The sequence below is a fragment of the Callorhinchus milii genome, unplaced genomic scaffold (assembly GCF_018977255.1).
Source record: "Callorhinchus milii isolate IMCB2004 unplaced genomic scaffold, IMCB_Cmil_1.0 Scaffold1, whole genome shotgun sequence".
Lineage (NCBI taxonomy): Eukaryota > Metazoa > Chordata > Chondrichthyes > Chimaeriformes > Callorhinchidae > Callorhinchus > Callorhinchus milii.
Genome location: NW_024704742.1, coordinates 41,098,496 through 41,118,937, shown reverse-complemented (window position 1 = coordinate 41,118,937; position 20,442 = coordinate 41,098,496). Strand labels below are relative to the sequence as shown.

Here is a 20,442-nt window from a genome sequence, read left to right as displayed (position 1 = left end):
TTTGAACTACCAAAAGAAGCAGGCAGGACCTCAAACACTCTCCCATTAGTGTATTAGAGAATCAGCCAAGACGATGAGTTCAAGTCCTTGTATAGGGCTGAAACCCACAACCTTCTGACCTAGAGGTGAGATTGGAACCAACTGAGCCAAGCTGACAGTTGCGATATTCCATGTTTGAATTGACAAGTTCAACATGGAGTGTGAAGGTCAATAAGAGCCATTATTCACAGCTTTCTTGGCACATGCAACAGGTTTGACAGTAGTCTGAGGCTCTGCAACTTTTGCCCTGCCTCTCCAAGTACGTCAAGTGCCTCAGTGCCTCTGAGAGTAAATGGAATTGCCAAATGTTTCTCCAGGTTACGCCAATTACTTCTTTTTGATCATCCTCATAATGGGGTCTATTAAGCGTGTAAACCTTATGTAAAAACAGCTGTAACCTGCACCACTTAGGCAACGAGGGAATTCCAGATGTATTTAACTATTTAATTAACATTGAATGAAAATGATTGGTTGTTAATTTTAAAAAAGTAATTAAATATCAATTATGTAATTAAGGGGACTTGTAATGTCCCCTTTACCAATCTGTGACACATAATACAACAACAACAAAAACTTGCACTTATATAGGGCCCTCCACACAGGATAGCGTCTCGGAATGCTTAACGGTGGCGGAGCCTGAATCTGAGCCGGGGGGGGAACAACAAATACAGCTATGTTTACACATGGCTTATTCATGGTGCACAAAAGACCCTCGGGATCACCATACATTCCCCATTAGAGATTCAGGTCTTGCTGTCATTGCTCATGGTGCTCAATATCAGCTTGGTTGACTTGGTGGACCATGTGACTGCTCACAGAATTAGGCCCCATCTTAAGATCTGTGCAATGTCCAAGCTTAGCCTCAGTATTGCACAGGGAATAAGATCATAGATAGAATCATAGAATATTACTGCACAGAAGAAGACTATTCGGCCTATCATGTCTGTGACAGCTCTTTGGAAGAGCTACCCAATCAGTCCCACTCCCCCGCTCTTTTCACATATCCTTGCAATTTTTTCCTTTTCAAGTACCTATCCAATTCCCTTTTGAAAGTTGCTATTGAATCTGTCTTTCAGACAATGCATTCCAGACTCTCTTTGTAAAAAAAACATGTCTCCTCATTTCGCCTCTGGTTCTTTTGCCAATGATCTTAAATCTATGTGCCCTAATTACTGACCCACCTGCCAGTGAAACAGTTTCTCCCTTTCTATCAAAACTCCTTATAATTTTGAACACCTCTATTAAATCTCTCCTTAACCTTCTCTGCTCCAAGGAGAACAATCCCAGCTTCTCTAGTCTCTCCACATAACTGAAGTCCCTCTTCCCTGATACCATTCTGGTAAATCTCCTCTGTTCTCTCTTCATATCCTTCCTAAAGGGTGGTGCCCAGAATTGGACACAGTACTCCAGCTGAGGCCTAACTGGTAGGTTATAAAGGTTTAGCAGAACTTTCTTACTTTTGTACTCTAACCTCTATCTATAAAGCCAGGATTCCATGTGCTTTTTTAACAGCTCTATCAACTTGTCCTGTGAACTCCCAGGTCTCTGCTCCTGAACCCCCTTTAAAACTGTACCATTTAGTGTATATTGCCTCTCCTCATTCTGCCTCCTTAAATCTATCACTTCATACTTCTCTGCATTAAACTTCATCTGCCATGTGTCTGCCCATTTCACCAGTCTGTCTGTGTCCTCCTGCAGTCTGCTACCATTGTCCTCACTGTTTACTACGTTCCCAAGTTTTGTGTCATCTGCAAACTTGAAAATGTTGCTCTCTATATCCAAGTAATTTATGTATAAAGGGACTGTGGTATCATGGATACAAAATTGGTGGGAGACAGAAAGCAGAGGGTAGTGGTGAATGGTTGTTCTTCAGACTGGTGTCCCCCAGGGATTAGGTCCACTGCTCTTTTTGATATACATAAACACTAGAAATACCACTTGCCAGTATTTCCAACTACCAGCCAGCTGGGCCAGTCAAGATTCGACTCTAAACATGCACCTTTTACTGGTAACAGATCAAATTCTGAGAAACTTCTTGTGTGTCCCCTGACAGCAAACCTCCCTTGAGGAGGGGGATTTGCACATCTCCATGGGGGCATTACCTAAAATGAATATGTGCAGTACTAACCCAGTTAATAGTGGACGTGTCCTATAGCAAAAAAACTGTTAAAAAAAATCAGCATTAAATTAGAAATCCCCTTAGAGGGGAGGTAAGTGTGGTATCTTGACGTTGAGCTGATTCCAAAGTGATATGCCTTGCCTTCAAAGCCCTCCACGACTTTGCTCTGTGACCTGCTGACACCATATTGACCTGTCCGCTCCCTCCGCTCAGCAGGCTCCAGCCTGCTCCAAGTCCCCCATCCTCCTCTTTGACTGCTTCTTCAGGCACCCTCCTACCCCTGCTCCATCCTTCCTGATCCCATGTCTCTGCTCGGGTCCAAATCCCTGACTGTACAGTGCCTTGGGACGTCCTCCTGACATGAAAGGCACTGTACAAATGTAATTTGTTGTTGTTGCCTGGTAATCGAATATCAGACCAGGTTGATTCTCTGTAGCAGTATTGGTAGTCCAATTCCTGAGCCAGGTGGGTCTGTAGTACTAAATAACACCAGTGATGACGGACCAGCCAGCCTGACATGTTAGCGGGACTTGAAGGAGCAGTCATTAGAGACTAGAATTCTTGCCAACATCTCCTGTTAACCTGCAAAGTCTTAACAAGTAGTGTGATCCCAACTAGTCAAGCAGCGGGAAGCTGAACAAGCAGTGGGAAGCTTGCCAATGTTTCCAAAGGCAAGCTGTATGGTTTTAGCTGGTTAAACAATAGCAGTATCCCGGTGATTCCTCTGGGGTGCCAAAGCCTTCGGTCTTGTAAATTGTACTTAAATTCTCTGTGATAGGTAAAGCATGATGCATTCCTCCAGAGAGAGAGTATGTTTACTCAATGCCAAGCAAACTGAAACCATGCATATGTGGGATTTGGTTTGGAATCTCTTCAGCGCTGTGGGACGCTACCCTGTGTGAGCAGCATTATATAAATGCAAGTTATTATTGTTATTAAGCATGGTGATGAGTTTCTGCCTATGTCAGATACCCTGCAAACCAAAAAAAAGCTCATTCAGTAACTTCATTCAGAGAAGTCATAATGATGGCCAGTATGGAAACTGGGGAAAATCACACAATTGCAAGTGGGGACAGTTATTCTAAGGTTGGGATTATGACAGTTGTTTGGGGGCAAAGAAAAGGGAGATTTATTTTGCTACTCCAAATCTGACCTCGATTGCTCAATGCTGATAAAATTATTAATTCTTCAGTTTTGTCACCCTAATCTTCATAAATGGATGGGAAAAAAAACATCCAAATACTGTATATAACTTGAATTGTATATAAATTGAACTGCTTAAATGAATGGAATGGGTGTCTGCTGAGAAAATCAGTGAGTTGCATATACTGGTATTCAACGTTTCATTGCTTGCCAACATAATAAGGACATTTGGATTCCACTTAGTATGCTTTTAGAATTATGTAAGAATAGAAAAATATTTCTGTTTTTTGTCTGACTTCATTAAATCTGGAAAGGAATCTGGATTTCAATATGTTGTTGACAGCAAGCCACATTGTTCCTCTGTGAATAAAACAGTTTCAAAATGTCTTACAGTCCCCTATGGGGACAAGACATTGGGCTGGCCTGTCTCCAAGCACCAGATGGATAATTGGCTTATGGAGTGCTTCCAACATTTGGTGATGTGAGACCCTTTGAGAATGATCAAAAAACATTATATCAGATCTGCAATATAATGCAACCTAGTATGAAACAGGTAGTGTTGAAGACTCACTGTAAGGTGGCAATGTGGAGCAATCTAGCTACGTTCCCCCTGGAGCTGAAATTGGGTACTCTTTACACTTGTGGATCCTTCTTATCCTTGTGTTCGTATCTCACTTTGTCAGTGGGCCCAAAATAAATAAACCCTTGCGTTTGATATAGCCCCATTCAGGATTTACTGTAAAATGTAGTCACTGTGTTTAAAGTGTAGTAACATCATGCATTCACATATGTGAAGCAGGGCTCGCAACCACCCTCCTTGGAAGGGCACAGATAATGTCTGCAAATGGAAAGGTGGTGCTGGGCTTCCAGGATCACAGTGTATGGCAAATAACACAAATGTACAAAAGAAGAATTGAGAGTCTTATTGCAGAGGACAGTATTCAGTGTATAGGCAGACACAGTTAAATATTATTTTATCCAAATTAAATTTGCTAAAGGGTCACCTTCAAAGAGAGAACTCTGATTGAAGGGTTGTACAGCTTAAACAGAATATTCTCATTATTTCCTGTATATGTTTCTTAAATCTGAAGCATAAATGAGAGAGAAGCGAATAGAGGGGTATAAGACAGGGAATTGGAGGGGTTGGAGAGTTTGTGTGGAGTATAAACATAGGTATGGATGGGTTGAGCTGAATGACTTGTTTCTGTGCCGTATCACTTTTAAGTAACAAGACTGTGACTGAAAGCTCACAGTTTCCCAATGTGATTGAAATCACTGATACATCTGTTATCAAGTAGCACTACAAGTCTGGACTGAGCTTTCTTGAATTTGCATTGCAAATTCAGTGTATAGGCAGACACTGCAAATTCAAAAATAACTTTATATGAAAAAGAACTTAGGTTACAATCCACTACATAATAATAATAAACCTTGTATTTGATATAGCGCCTTATCACATCTTCGAGGCATTTCAAAGCGCTTCACAGAATATACTGTAAAGTAAATTTGGCTGTATATTTTGTGGGAGAAAGAACTGTAACAAGGAAATGTGTCATGAATGAATTCATCTCTTCAGTTACTTGTAAATGTTTGTCTTTGTGCTTATTTAGTATTAGCCTGATACTTTTTTTACAAATCGTATTGCATCTGACAAATAAACAATTATTTTTAGCTGGCAAATCTGTTTGGCAAGTAATGCTTTCTGCCTCCTGAAGTTCATTGGTGATAAAGCAGGAGACTACAGTTGATCTGATAATATTTATTTGCTCAAAGGGTTAATTGTTAGACCTCAGGACATGTACTGCAACAACTGAAAAGGTGATCTTTCATACTATCCACTTGTGAGACATATAGTCTGGCTGACAATGTAAATGGAAATTGATGCGTTCAGCTAAACCTTGTAAGAGAATGTAAAGTGAATCCACTGCAATGCTAAGCTATTACATGTGACTATTTATCTGGGTGAGGGGGAGGTAAGCGGGGTCTTCTTGGAGTTGAGCTGGCTCCAAGGCAATGTGCTTGGCACCAGAACATCGGAATTAAGTCAGCCCTCTGTGGTGGTCTCAGAAGTCCCGTTCCTAAGTGCAGACAGCCTGGCTCACCAGGAAAATTGGAGGGGCAGACAAGTCACTGGGCACAAGGATTCTTCCCTCTCAGCTACCATTAATCCTGCAAGCCCAAAGCCTAACAGGTCAGTTGGTCCTAGCTGGACAAGCAGTGGGAAGCTTGCCAGAATAGCAAGCTATGAGGCTTTAGCTGGTTAAAATCCAGCAGTGCATCAATGTACACTCAGTAATCCCCAAGCCTTACCTCTTGCCAACTTGTGCCTAATACTCCAAGGGGAGAGTGTGCATTCCACTCCAAACGCAAGCTACATGATGTGTAAGTGGTTTATATAGGCAGAACTTTGTCTGATTTGGATACTCTTAAACATGGTGATGGGTTTCTGAATGTGTCAGACTGACACAAAATAACTGGATTGCGCTTTCTCTCCCTGGAGCTGTTGTGTGTGTGTGTGTGGGGGGGGGGGGGGGGGGGAGGGCAGGGTAGTTTGGAAGAGGAGGGATTCCCTTCTGCATCTCTCAAATATCGGGCAATTAAAAAAAAATCAGTACTTGGAACTCATCAAAGTATCATCAATATCACTCCCCATGCACAAACCAAAGAGATTCTTAAAGCAAATAATCCATTGTGATTTTGTGCAGTCGCTTCACAGGTTGAAGGAGAAGCACAACCACAGCCATATCTTAAAACTTTGTCTTTTTTGTATGAAAGCAATTCTGGAACTCACATTGCTGTGCATTTTAAACAAGAGCAAAGAAGTCAGGCAAGCATCAAAAATAATTAACTTCTCTCATAAAGAAACTGACAAAAGGAGAGACCTATACTCAGTTACCTTGATTGGAGTCTCCTGTATTAGGATAAAATTGTTTGTAATTGGGATAAGCAATTGTGGAGAAAAAGCTATAAACGCAGTGCATTCAAGAGTTCTCAAAAATACATTGGAGTGTTCTACTGAAGATATATTGCTGAAGTAAACTGTCTGCAGGAAAACAGCTCTCACTTAAAGAAATGTGTCCGGTCAGTCAAGTTCTATTGCATCCCTATTAAAATGACATAATACGCATGAATTATTTGTTTTACCACTCGGGGACTTGAACCCTTGTATCTGTTCAAACGTGCATTCTCCCATTCTGTGTTGCACAGTAAAGTTGACTGGTATAACCTGATTCAAGAAGTAATTGGAGCCAGCGTCTCAGTATGTCATTGTTCTTTTTGTAATATGTGCACTCACATGTAAACAGAAGGTCAAGCCCCCTTGTGGCCATATGACCTTCTCAGCGGGAAAAGGGGAGTTGGTGGGGGGGGGCATTCAGGGAGGCTCCCCTTGGCAATGACTACTTCAAGTATGTAACACAAGGAGTTAACACATGTCAGTACATCAGCATGTGTTATCAGCAACGCAATACAAAAAACTACTGAAACATAGTTTAACTGTTTATTCATGATTCATTATTCTGTTAACTGTTTCGTTCACTTTGGCAAAGTCATCTACTGAAAGGATGAGAAGCGTGGGACACGATTCCAGAGCCCCAAGACGTTCCCCGTTACTGCCAGTAACCTCACCTCCTTTTTTTTTAAGAAAAAATAATATTTATAAGAAGGAAATCATTTTGTTCAGTTTTATTTTGGTAAAAAACAACATCCACGCTTAAAAATCTCATTCCTGTCGGCGGTTTGACGAGACGCGTTTGTTTGATTCGTTTTTTTTTTTTTTTTACTTCACCTATACAGCACATATGCTCGAAACATAGAAGCGTGTTATTTCGAAATCTTTCTTCGATTTGCAAACGTAATCAAAGAAGTTTCTCGGTTCGGTTGATTTCCGCGGCTTTCTGCGAGCGCACAACAAATGCCCCGTCCGCGCAGGACGCTCTTTCAGAGTAAGCGAAGAAAACGCATTGTTTGAAGCGTTCAGCGTTGGAAAAATGCAGCACTGCAGTGGAACGATTCCTTTGCAGAGGGATGTTTTGATTCAGGCAGCTGTTCAACCACCTCTATGCTAACAAGTCTTTGCTGCCAGGTTCCTGAGGGGTCCTCGCTGGGAAAAATTAAAACCAAACCTCAGACCCTTCTGTCAGTTTGAAGAATTATATATTTTTTTTTTTTTTTTTTTTTGCCAGTCCTCGGAGCGGACAGGAAATGACCCTTTCGCAAACAGAATTTTTAAAACCAAGTTTTTCTGCCTAGAGCGATCCATCCGGTCCTTTCCTCTTGCAGCAGAGGGCTCCCCGAGCATTATCCCAGTGTGTTGTGCCGGTTGCCTCCACTGTAGCCTGAAGCCCATGTGCACCGTATGGATGTTGATGTTACAGTGCGTGTAGCTTGATTCTCTGCAAGCAGCCAAGATGTCCAGCGCACCTCATGACCCTTTCTATTCCTCTCCTTTTGGACCGTTTTATAGGAGGCACACGCCGTACGTGGTACAGCCAGACTATCGGATATATGAGCTGAACAAGCGGCTGCAGACTCGCACAGAGGTAAGTCCTCCAGCCTTGTTTTAAAATAGCACACAGTACTTCAAACGTGGTTTTGGGGATAATTTCACGAGGCTCATTATTCTGTGAGAAGTGTTCCATTATACGCAGAAACACATGGCTGTGATTATTTTTGTAATTAAATTATGTGGCCTCTGATTATCTCTTGATGCAAATTAATTGTTTAACTTGATAAAAAGCTGCTGCTTCTATACAGAATTTAATCAGTCCAAGAAATTAACCTTTGTTTTTTGCTAGGGATGTTTTAATGGGTTGTTTTTTTGTTGTATATTTACACGAAAAGAGAGGAAGAGGGGAGCACGGAATGTTAGACAGGGAAGAAATATTTACAGAAAGATAAAGCTGTTTTGGGGGTGTTTCTTGAGATTTGCATTTGAATTAATTGCCTGTGCATTTGAGAAATTATCACAAGCATCACTGTGAGAACATATTGTTAGATCAATGACAGCTGGACGTGTGACACTTAGAGTAAGTAAGAGGTGCTTTTGATGGCTCTTACTTACTACTGTATTAAAGGGCACTAAGAGGAGGTCAAAACACAAGCCTGTCTTCCCTATCCTGTTGCAAGAGGTCTGTTAGCTCAATTTAAGGGAGAGACAGGCGATGTACAATAAGCTGGTAACTCATTCATTAAGAAGACAATTGGACTGTGTCGGGCTTTTACAGACGGTAGCTCATGAAAGCACTTTACTGTAAATATAGTCTAACAAGATGTTTAATGTGGGACTAAATTACATGAACCAAGTAAATTATATTAAGGACATAAAGTGATATATTGCGAATGTTACCGTTTTAATCTGATGTGGAAGCGAGCTTAGTTACTGGTTGCAATTTATTTTGACACTGAATAAATCTTTAGGGTTTTTTGTGTGTTGGGTGTATTTATGTCCAGTGGCAGGACTTTTACACTGATTAAAAAAAGAAGCAGAATCCTCTCTCGTTATTTGAATCATGCAGTGGGTAGGAAATGACGGGAGAGAATTATTGTGTTGGAATGATTTGATGAGGTTTATCTGGAGGCTCCCTCTTTGTGTGTTTCGTAACGCTACAATTACCTTTCTGTTTTTGAATGATAAGGGTTAGTGGAGTCTGTGCTGACAGCACTGCTGTTCTGACTTGCTCTAATTCTACCTTGATCTCTACTTGTACATTTCGAGGTGTGATTGATTCAAGCAGTTTGTATAGTTTTACTTTTCCATTTCCTACCTCTTTCTGACAGAATTACAAACTGGCGCCTGATTGATTTTAATTTTTTTTAAAAAAAGGCAACACTGTTTATTTGTAAAACTATACAACAATCGGTTTGAGTTTGAAAGTCCAGTTTCTTATTGCTATATTTACACCACAATCTTTTCTTGAAAGAGCTAAGTGGTTGCCTTACTGGAAATGCACTTTTTGTATTCAACACTAACCTTGATGTTTGATATTTTAATTGTACTTTAGTCTTAATAATGATGTTTCATCGCACATATTTGTTGATACAGAAGTGCTTGGTGTTTTAAATGTGTTTTATGTGCAATCGCACATGTGCTCTCTGTCAAACTCATGATATCAATGTCATTCATGCAGACTGTTAATTTCCAGAATTCATGGAGTAAGCCAGAGAAAGCCACAGATCATTAAAGATCAGCTCTTTAAACCTCTCATTGATCTTTCATAAATTGTTCTCGGAGCATAAACTCTAAGCTGGGAAACGGGTATTTTGTTAAGAGTAATTTCTGTAAGGAAAGTAACTCGGGAGACACAAGGAGAGCAGGAGCGTCAGAGTGTTGAAACTTTCACTCTGCGCTGAGAGCTTCAGCAGCTTATCGGAGTGTGAATGAATGGCAGCTACAAGGTGCTGATGTATGATTGCTTCCCTCCTCCCCAGCTAAACCAAGTAGTAGCCGAGATCAGCGGTTCATAAAATACAGATCAGTAATTATTCAGTACCTCCATCAATCTTTATTAGCCGGTCACAGGTGTAGCAGTTTTAATGAACTGACTGTAACAATGCAGGAGGTATTTAATAAACATTCAAGAGATGCGCTGTGATAAATGCTACACGTCTGTGATGACACTCTTTGGGGTTTAGGTTTGAATAGGTTAAAATTAGTACTTTGAGTGCATAATATGCACATTACATTTGTATGCATTATCTTGTTTTTATCTTATGGGCGGGGGTGGGGGGGCTGCATTACACACTGCTCAGAAATATTGACCATTCACCTCAGGAATTTGGGCTGCATGCCCTTTACAAGCAAAACCATCACATTTTAGTTATCTGTTCTTGCTCCCTTATTTTATTTCCAAAGTAATACTTTTCTCCACTTTTGTATATAATGAGTTTGAGTCACTTAGGTTTAATTTATGTCCCATCTTCCCCAAATAATAATAATAATAATCCTTGCATTTGATATAGAGGCTTGTCATGCTGTTGAGACATCTCAAATCTCTTCACAGAATATATTGTAAAGTGGATTGACTGCGTATTTTGTGGGCAGAACGCAGCAGCCAATTGCACAAAAACTCCACTTCTGCCAGAATAATAATAATAATAATCCTTGCATTTGATATAGCGCCTTAATCAGGTCTTCGAGATGTCTCAAAGCGCTTCACAGACTATACTGTAAAATGTAGTGACTGTATATTAAAACTTCTGAGTACAATTTGCATTTTTGAGGTCTGGATTCACATCATAGAGGCATTTTGCCCACAAAATATACAGTCAATTCATTTTACAGTATATTCTGTGAAGCTCTTTTAGACGTCTCGAAGACGTGATAAGGCGCTAAATCAATGCAAGGATTATTATTATATTAAAGAACATGAAATGAGAAAGGTCCATCAAGCCCTTCCATAGATACCCAATCATAGACTTTGCTCCAATCTCTCTGGGGGAATGGATTGTTTACAACCAAATTTCAGCATTTCATGTCTCTACTTTTCTGCTCTGGCCATCTTTCCTCCACAGCCAATACTTCACCACTATTTTCCCATGGTTCCAGAAACCATTGTGCTCTGTGGAATATTTTCGCATTCTGTTTGTATTTCAGTGTAAACTATTGCTGAAATTTGTGACTGATTGGCATCTGTTTGGGAATCTTGGTGTAAGGATGGACTGCAGAATGGGAAAGCATACAGTTGACACAGGGTTGAAGTAGGATCTTTTCTGAGGTTAAGTCTGAAGGAGTATATAGGGAGCTCTGCATTGCATTCAAATCACATCGGTGCTGACCTGCAATTTCTTGATGCTGTTACTGGGAAGGAGGGAAGCAAAATATCCAACTGCACAGCACGTTCATCAGCACACATTGAAAAACAAAGTCAGATCGCAATGTGACCCTTTTTTCTCTTTATCTGAAGTGTTCGATTATCGCGTCTTTGCAATGGATATTTTATTTTATCAAAAACATAAAATAATTTGTGGCTTTGTACAAAATGAGACCAAGGGCATCACTTTAACTTGATTGTTACCCAACAATCTTGGAAGAGGTTTTAAAAAATGGATGAACGGTTTTGTGGATTATTGATGATAATTTCAATGTTACCGTTCCCCTCCCTCGCTCCCTTTAATTTTAGAGCTCTGAGTGCAATTGTAGCACTGTGTCTTAGGTGTGTTTCAGTAAATTCCTATGGCTTGAAATTCCACACTTGGGTGACTTTCTTCTGCAAACCCCAGTGTGACCCTTTTTCCTTTTTACCTAAAGTGTTCCAGTTATAACTCCTCCCTACCCCCGTGACCTTACCAATCCACCTGCTACCTCCGTTCGACAGGCAATGCCCTGCTCCATGCCCCCTGCCTGCCCCACCATCGAACTCCATCCCAGAATCTCTTTGCCTCGCCCCCTCTCTCAAGGCTCGTCTCAAGACCTTCCTCTTTGTTCGTGTCTTTGGTCGTCCTCCCATCCCACCCCTCTTGATTCCAACCCCCAACTTGTGTGCAAACCCTTGACTGTACTGCGCCTTGGGACATCCTCCTGACGTGAAAGGCGCTATACAAAAGCAATTTGTTGTTAGTTGTTGTTTCTCCCCATCACCACCACTAGAATAACATTGAAGATAGGTGAAGGTCTAGGTGGAAAACATTATAGGGATCTAATTGTTGTGCACTTGTGTGTGTGTGTGTGTGCACACGCACTGCACACGGGTGTGAAATTTGTTACTCTGTAAATCTAATAAAACCCACAGTCAGTGGAGAAAAGGGAGCAATTTTGTAGCATGAGCAATTTGAATGACTGTGAGAGTCAGTTTAGAATAAGGTCATGTGACAGGAGGGGGGAAGTTACTAGAAATTAATTCACCATCGAGGTTTGTATTATAGTGTGAATTGAAAACAAAAATCATTAAAATAAATGTAGGGGACCTCATTATAAAGCAGTCTTCTGAAATAGCTCAGAGGTTACGTTATACAAGTGAAATGACTTGAAGATTGTCAGGTCACTGTTGACATAATTTCATGGGTGTTTTGGACAAGAGATGCTACTGACATCGCTTCCTTTGAGAAGTGACATCCGGGTGCTTCTTTGCATACAATACATGCGCAGGAAGTGACATTAGTGCCGCTTCCTACACATAGTGCGCATGTGAGTACAAATCCTCGACTATCCAGCACCTTGGGACGTCCTCCTGACATGAAAGGCTCCGAATAAATGCAATTTGTTGGTATTTTTGTTGATGCGCAATGCGCAGCAAGTGACATCAACAGTGACCTGACGGCCTGGAAATGCTAAAAATGAGTGAGCACTATACTGAAGGGCCGTGTAACTTCACGTCCCTCATCCATCTTTCCTCTCCTTCTTTCTTGACGTTCAAGATTGAGATTTGGATTTGTGTCCTCCTGGGCGGTCCACTGCTTCCTTTTTTTGCTTTTAAAGCATTAGCACTTGTATTTAATATTGGTGGAAAATTCAACTTTATTCATACAACTATCCAATATTCTTTATTCGTTTTGTCGAAGTATTTGGTAATGTTACTATTAATTCGCTGTCTGTAAGCTAGCTCCACTTTTCATCACAAATGTCTCGGGAGTTCTGTTCCTGAAGCAGACCACACACTGACTTAATTTAAACACGCCTTTGAAAGAGTCCAAGCAGGTCAGACAAAAACACACTACTTTTCGAACTGAAAAAAGCTCAGCTCCTCTTCCTAGTGGAAATGTTTATCTTAATGATTTTTTCTTTCTACACTTTTGATCGTGTTAGGGGAGTTTGTGAATTTATTGAATAGAGACTCTTTAAAGAAATCTTCGTTGTGGACAAGAACTCTTAAGATAATTAATCCTTAACTCTTTCATCAATGACAGTATCTGGAAGTGTGGGTCTGTCATAAAACCGCAAGAAAACTTTTTTTTCAAATCTATTTCTATCCTTGATAATTAAACCCTAGTTCTTTCAACATTGAAATTCCCCTAGAAGTGCGGGTCTGTCATAGAACCACAAGAAAACATTTTTTTAAAATTGTTTATCCTTTAAAAACAAACAATAAAATGGGGGTGGGTGGGGTTTACATCATGGGAATAATCCACAGAACAGGATAAAAAAACCACTGGTTTCAAAGTCAATTATCTAAAAATTATAATCTGTACAATATTCCTTATTCTGTTAAATAATTTGCCAAAGAGCTATCTAATTCTTTCTTGAATTTTGATACAATCTTCCTCTACCACCTCCCTGGGTAGTCTATTAAATATATTCACCATTCGCTGGGTAACGTAATTAAATCTGAACTGTCTGCTCACCTTCTGAGCTTGAGTTCTTGTGTTGGGTTTCCGAGTGCCGGGAGTCACAGTATGCTCAGATGCAAGCTGCGCACAGGTAGCAGATTCAGCTGCAAACCTTCTGCCTCTTTACATTGGCAGACATCCATGAATTAACATGAAGTGGGCTTCCTTGCCTTGGCATTCCCAGTGTTAGAGGCACGGGCTACGAGGAAGAGCTAGATAAACTAGAGCGCTTCAGACTCGAGAAGAGATGTCTCAGAATAATAATCCCTCAAAAGATCTTAATAATAAACACTCAAAAAAAATTGGTCACTCAATCTACGACTGCTTGTGGGACACTGCTGTGTGCAATTGGATACCGCATTTGCCCATAAATTACACAGTGAATCCACTTTACAGTATATCCTGTGACGCACTTTATGAGTCGTCTCAACGATGCGCTAAGGCGCTATATCAAATGCAAGTATTTTTATCCTAAAAAAGGTATTTATGTTTTTAACGGGATAGAGAAAGAAATCTCAGAACAATACTTTCAGATATAGCAACACGGCAAGAAGGCAGTGATTCAGGATTGTGAGGGTAGGCTTGGATAGACACCAGGCAGTATTTCTTTACACACATGACAATCAACAGTTGGAACAAGTTACTAGGAAAGTTGATTTCAGGTTGGGACACTGAACTCATTTAAGAATCAGCTTCATGCTGTATTAGGAAGAGAGCAAGATTGGTATTCTGGAAGGGTGAGATGAAACTTGAGGGGCTTTTTCATCCAAATCTCTTGTGACCTCGTGATCGATTGAGAATGCATGACTTGAATGATTTATATTACGAAATAGAGGTCAAATACTATCTGATTTGGGGATGGATACAACCTCCGTTTGTCAGTGAATAAAGCAGAAAGCAAATTAGTTCTGAATGACTTGTTAAAACCCCAAATAAATGTTTCCGTACTCTCATTGCAGTGATAGGATTTTTAAAAAAGTTGTGAAGTAAATGTGCTCATTTTGGGTTCTCATATTCTAGATGATATGTCAGAGATTGGCTAGATGAGTGAGCGATGGACTTAAATAATGATAATGAAGTCCTGAGGGATAAGCTTTTAATGCTTTGATTCTAATATAAAGATAATTTAAAACAAATGTGGAATTACAGCGACAATAAATGAAGTTAGCAAAAATATCACGGTTACTGGTATTCCGGAAACAAGCAGAATATGGACAAGAGAATTCGAGGGCACGGACTATTTGACAAAGATGGATCTATGGCCTGCTCAAAGTCCATTTGAAAAGACCTTAAATTCTTTTTAAATTCCATAAGTACCAGGCTAAGGGGAGTGCGAGGTGAAACAGTGGCATTATGGATTCCTTTAGCTCAGTGGTTAGAGCAGTTGTCTCACAATCAAGAGACCTGGGTTCAATTCCCGGCAGGCGAAACGTTGGGCACGTTTCCTTACTCCACAGACCTCTGTTTACCCAGCAGTAAGTAGGAACGGTACCGATTGTTAGTCAACTGGCAGATCGCTTTTCCGGGGATAATAATCCCTAAAAGAAAACAATAATAATTTGGTCACTCAATCCACGACTGCTGTGCGCAATTGGCTGCCGTGTTTCGACCATAAATATACAATCAATTCACTTTATAGTATATTCTGTGAAGCACTTTGAGATGTCTAGAAGACGTGAAAAGCGCTATATCAAATGCAAGGATTATTATTGGTAAGCTAAGACATAAACAGCTATCATGAGGATGGAAATAAAAACAGAAGGGAACATGGCAGAAGCAATTTGCCTACAAATTAATACGATAAGGGCAACAAAGTAGTAACAGGCAGCTGCTATCAACCGCCAGTTCAAGCTGAACAGGTACACAGAGAGTTGATCAGGCAAAGGAAAGCATCTTCATTGAATTGTAATGTGGAATTCATAAGGATTTTCAACATCTAAGAATTAAAATGCGCAGCCTGAGAGATTATGAAAAAAGATTGAAGAGGAGATTCACCTTGTCTTTAAGGAGTTAAAAACACTGGAGTTACAAAGGAGTCCTGTAGAGTAATGGCTAAAGCACTCGCCTCACAAGAAAGAGGACGCAGGTTCAATTCCTGGGCAGGGCGAAACCATAGTGAAGTTTCCTTACTCCACACGCCTCTGTTTACTTAGCAGTTAGTAGGAACCAGGTTATTAATCGATTGGCAGATCACTGTATGGGGATAATAATCCCTCCCCCACCCCAAAAAAAATTGTAATACAAAAATTTGGTCACTCAATCCATGACTGTTTGTGGGACACTGCTGTGCGCAATCGGCTGTCGCGTTTCACCCACAAAATGCAGTAAATTCACTTTACAGTATATTCTGTGAAGCGCTTTGAGACGTCTCAACAATGTGATAAGGTGATATATCAAATGCAAGTATTATTATTGCAATGGATCAGCTTGTTGGTGGCCGGTATTGCTAAGTTACGGAACTCTGGTTTGATGTGCCTGGTAGGGGCTTGCATCGGAGTAGAGTTCCTGAAGGTTGGCATGACACAGTGCCTGTTACTGGTAGGATTCAAGATTTATGAATCCAGTTGCAAATATTGTCCTTTTAATGTCAATATTGCTGAAGGCCACAGATAGTTTATCAGCCTCGCTTAGTTGATAGCAATCCCACCTCTGAGTCAGAAGCTTATGGGTTCAAGAAATATGTCAGGATTTGGAAGTCATGTTGTCTAAACTGACCCTCTAATGCAGTGCTGCTGGGTGTGTGTTTATTTGTTGGAAATGCCGTCCTTCAGGTAAGACATTAAACCGAAAGCCTGTTCAGGTGGACGTTAGAAATATCCCATGCTACTGTTCAAAAAGAGAAGGGAGATTCTACCAGTGTCCCCTACAATAAAATTGGTCACTCACTTCATTGCTGTGGGTCATTGCTGGGCACAAAAATTGACTGCCAATTTCACCCACAAAGCACACAGTTACCCCAATATGTTTGCAATATATACTGTGAAGCACTTTAGAAAGTCCTCTTGATGTGAAAGGGGCTGTACCAAATGTAAGTATTATTATTATTATACTTCTGATGTTGTAGATAAAAGAAAGCTTTTTGACATGGACCATTGTTGCCAAAAAACAGGGCACAGAATAAAAATTAACAAGTGTCAAGAAATAGCAGACATCAGATTCCTTCCCCAAATTACTATACAGATATTATACTTCACAGAAAAACTTTGTAAAGTGCTTTAAGATGTTTTTATTAGTGGACGTGTGAACAGATGCCAACAAGAAAAGTTCATGCTGAGTCTATTAACCCTTTGAAAAAGAACTACAGATATCTGTTTCCAAATTACAATTGAATTTAAGGATTTTGTGTGGTTTTGCTCAGTATTAACCACCAAGGCTGTGGTTTTAATGCTAAGAATGTTGAACCTTTAGTGTCTGTCCTAAACCTGTCCTCTGAACCTGTGCCCTTCTGTCCTCTGCTTATCGGAGAGTTTTATGCTGGGTTTATTTTCTCAATCCGGTTCAACATCTTGTGCATCTTTGTAATGCCCCCTCTGTCTGAGGATGGAAAGCTCCAGTTTATATAGTTATGTTCTGTGAAGCATTTTGAGACATGATAAGGCGTTATATCAAATGCAAGGATTATTATTATTATTATTGTTTCCCATAGTTTATCCCTCCAGGACTAGAGATCTGTTACAATGCCTTCAGGGCCTGAGCAACTCCTTCTGTTGCAGAATAAGTGAAACGCAGCTCATGTCTAATATGCGTAAGTATGTGTATATATAAACATATTCCGGTGTATTCATAGCAAACTGATGAAGATGTGTTGCAAATTATTGAGTTTCAGTGAGTAAAATTGTTTTGGTGCTCAGACAGATAAATAGAATCTTTATTAAAAAGGAAAACTGAATGCTAGAAATCTGAAATTAAGGCAGATCCACAGCAGGTAGAAGCGAAAGCTCGGTTAACCTTGCGGGCATGACTGCATCACAGCTCACAGAGATGAAGGGTCACACTTGGGACATTAACCTATCTTTCTCAGTAAATGTATCTTGTAGGGTATTGAGGATTATTTGTGCAGAACATTTTATACATTATGCAGCAGTTGCACACTTTTCCCTACTTTTATGTAGGGCATGATATATTATGAAGAGTTGAAAAGGGGTTGTCAAAATACGTGTTTTGTAAGTGCTAGTCTGATAGACGCGCAAAAGTGTTTTGTACATAATTAGTGCTTCACATTTCTCCCTGGTTTGATTCCACAGTCACACTGACTCTTGCAAGAATGTGAGCAGAAAGATTCGATCATTGAGCAGTGATTTCAAGATAATAGTCATTCCACTCAGGCCTCCAGGATCAAAATACTCTTGGGTCGGAAATCTGCGGGTTCAAGCTGCCACCAGGACTTGAGCTAATAATATAGGCTCCAACACAGTTCTAAGGAAGTGCTTTTCTAAGAAAAATCTTTGGAGATGTTTTATGATTGTACAGGACTGAAAAAAGCCATGGTGATGCAAAGTCAGTTTTTTTAAAATGAGATCTTACACTGTGGTCTTTTCTGCCTCCTGTCATGGTTCAGTTATTTATGTTTAAAGAACCCACAACAGTCTGTTAAAATGCAGTGAGCTTTCTTAATGCCTGGCCAACAGCCTTCCCTGTTTAAATTCACTAACAATAAACAGATTAAATCTTGTTGTTTGTTCATAATCTCCTCATTTTGCTAATTAACAAGTCACTATAGATAAAAGTACCTCACTGGTGGGTTGCTGCAAGATGTTTCTATGTGGTAAGATTCTGTACCAAATGCAATTATTAGAATATCTGAGGTCCAGTGTAAAAAATATTTTTTTTAGACAGCCCGATGTCTGACACCAAACAGAGTGTTCCATTATTTCACCTATTCATGGAATGTCCCGAGATACGTTGGAATCCACTTTTGTAATTGCAAATTATGCTTTGATACATCATTGCCTGGTGGGAAAAGGTGATCCTGGCTTCAATCTGTATGAGCAGGAATTCAAGTAGAAATTTGGGTTCCTTGGGCCTGTTGCACATTCCTCTCCCCACCTCACCACCCCTCACCCTACTATTGGTCGCCAAATCACAGCCACTATACTCCTCCTCTGCATCTCCCTCCCTAAATCCCTCTGCCTTGCTCCATCTCAATCTGTCTTTCAAAGCCTCTTGAAACCCTAGCTTTTCAACCGTGCCTTCTGTCGCCTCCCTCCTTCTGCTTGGTGTTTGGCACTGTCTCCGTAAAGCACTTTGAGATGTTACTCTAGTTGAAAAGTGATGCATAAATGCAGGTTATTATTGTTGTTGAATAGAAGTCCATGCAGACACTCATCTAAGAAAAGCTATTAAACTAATGATCCATTCATTGCCTTGGATTTCGGGGATGATGGGTTTAAACAAAAACATCTCACCCTTTATAAACAAATTGCATTTATAATCTTATTTCAAGACTGGAAAATTGATTCAGAACAAAAATAAAAATAGTCTGACGTGAAAGAGAAAGCAGTCAGTTGACACAGATGGTTTAGGGGGCAGACAGACACTATATAAAGATGTTGCCCGTGTTCAGACACTGTGGCAGTCAACAGCTTAACTAGATGGGAACCAAATGATGTTTGCTCTTCTGAAGGGGACCTGAAGAAGAATCACCTTTATTAGAAAAAGACATGTCAGTCTTTACAAATTGCGCTGCAACACTTCCACACTGTTAACAAAGAGAATATTTAGCACAATACGCACGTCTGAGTAAGGAGTAAGTTCAAATGACAGCTTTTCAATTAAGCACTGTGCGATTGTGCACATATGCATGTTATAATTTACAAAGTATTTTAAATGTAAAATTCAGTTTTATAAAGTTACCTTGCCGAGGCTGGCCTTTTGAGTCTCTCTTCCTGTGGCATTACTGAGGTGAGGATGCTGAGCTATGACATTTTACCACCTAGCCTCAGGCTCCCAGCACTCCCCATTGCTCCCTGTAATCTCTGAAGTGCCTCTCAGTCAGAAATTACTCCAAAAGGAGACAGATTTTAAAACTTTTTTTAAAAAAAATCTTCTCATCCTCTTTCCATAAGGGATGTTGATGCTCAGATGTTTTACCTCTTTTTACCCCCAATCACTCCACTTCGTCCCCTCCTTAGCCTCCTTCAAGTCCCGTCTCAAGACCCTCCTCTTCGATCATGCCATCGGCCACCCCACTTTCCCTCCCCTCCCTTCACTCCCCCTGACCCCAGCTCGGGTCTGAAAAGCTGTACACTGTCCAGCGTCTTGGGACGTCCTGCCGACGTGAAAGGTGCTATACAAATGTAATCTTGTTGTTGTTGTTTTTGGCACCCCTGCTAAGCTTCAAATATTATTAGTTTGAATATAACATAGCCATATCCAGAGTTAAATTCATAGTATACTGCTCCACTGAAAATCTTTAAACCAACCTCAGAAAAACAGGTCTTGATGCCCCAAGGTCTTGATGTTTCCATCCTTTCACACTAGCCATTCACTCGTAATAATAATCCTTGCATTTGATATAGTACTTTAACACATCGTTGAGACATCATGTCGTTGAAATAAACTCACTGAATCCACGACTGTTTGTGGGACACTTATGTGCGCAATTGGCTGCCGTGTTTTGTCCACAAAATATACAGTCAATTCACTTTACAGTATATTCTGTGAACTGCTTTGAGATGTCTAGAAGACTTGATAAGGTGCTATATCAAAATGCAAGGCTTATTATCGGATTAGTATTATTATCTCAAAAAATAAACTAACGTGAATTGACTGTATATTTGGTGGACGAAACTTGGCAGCCAATTGCACACAGCAGTGTCCCTCAAACATTCGTGGATTGAGTGACCAAATTATTATTATTAGATTCATAGAATTTTACA

The 20,442-nt window shown here is 40.2% G+C and overlaps 1 protein-coding gene across 9 annotated transcripts in view; it reads left to right on the top strand.

Moving 5' to 3' along the window:
• Positions 1–20,442, top strand: part of LOC103175802 (LIM domain-binding protein 2) — a 261,273-nt gene that overhangs the window by 106,146 nt on the left and 134,685 nt on the right. For 8 of the 9 annotated variants that reach the window (XM_007889013.2, XM_042340893.1, XM_042340890.1 and 5 more), the window contains exon 4: positions 7,767–7,842. In XM_007889013.2, the coding sequence (XP_007887204.1) occupies positions 7,767–7,842 (76 nt within the window). Of the gene's footprint in view, positions 1–7,491; positions 7,843–20,442 lie in introns of those variants that run through there. The other variant, XM_007889014.2, reaches the window with a different exon arrangement.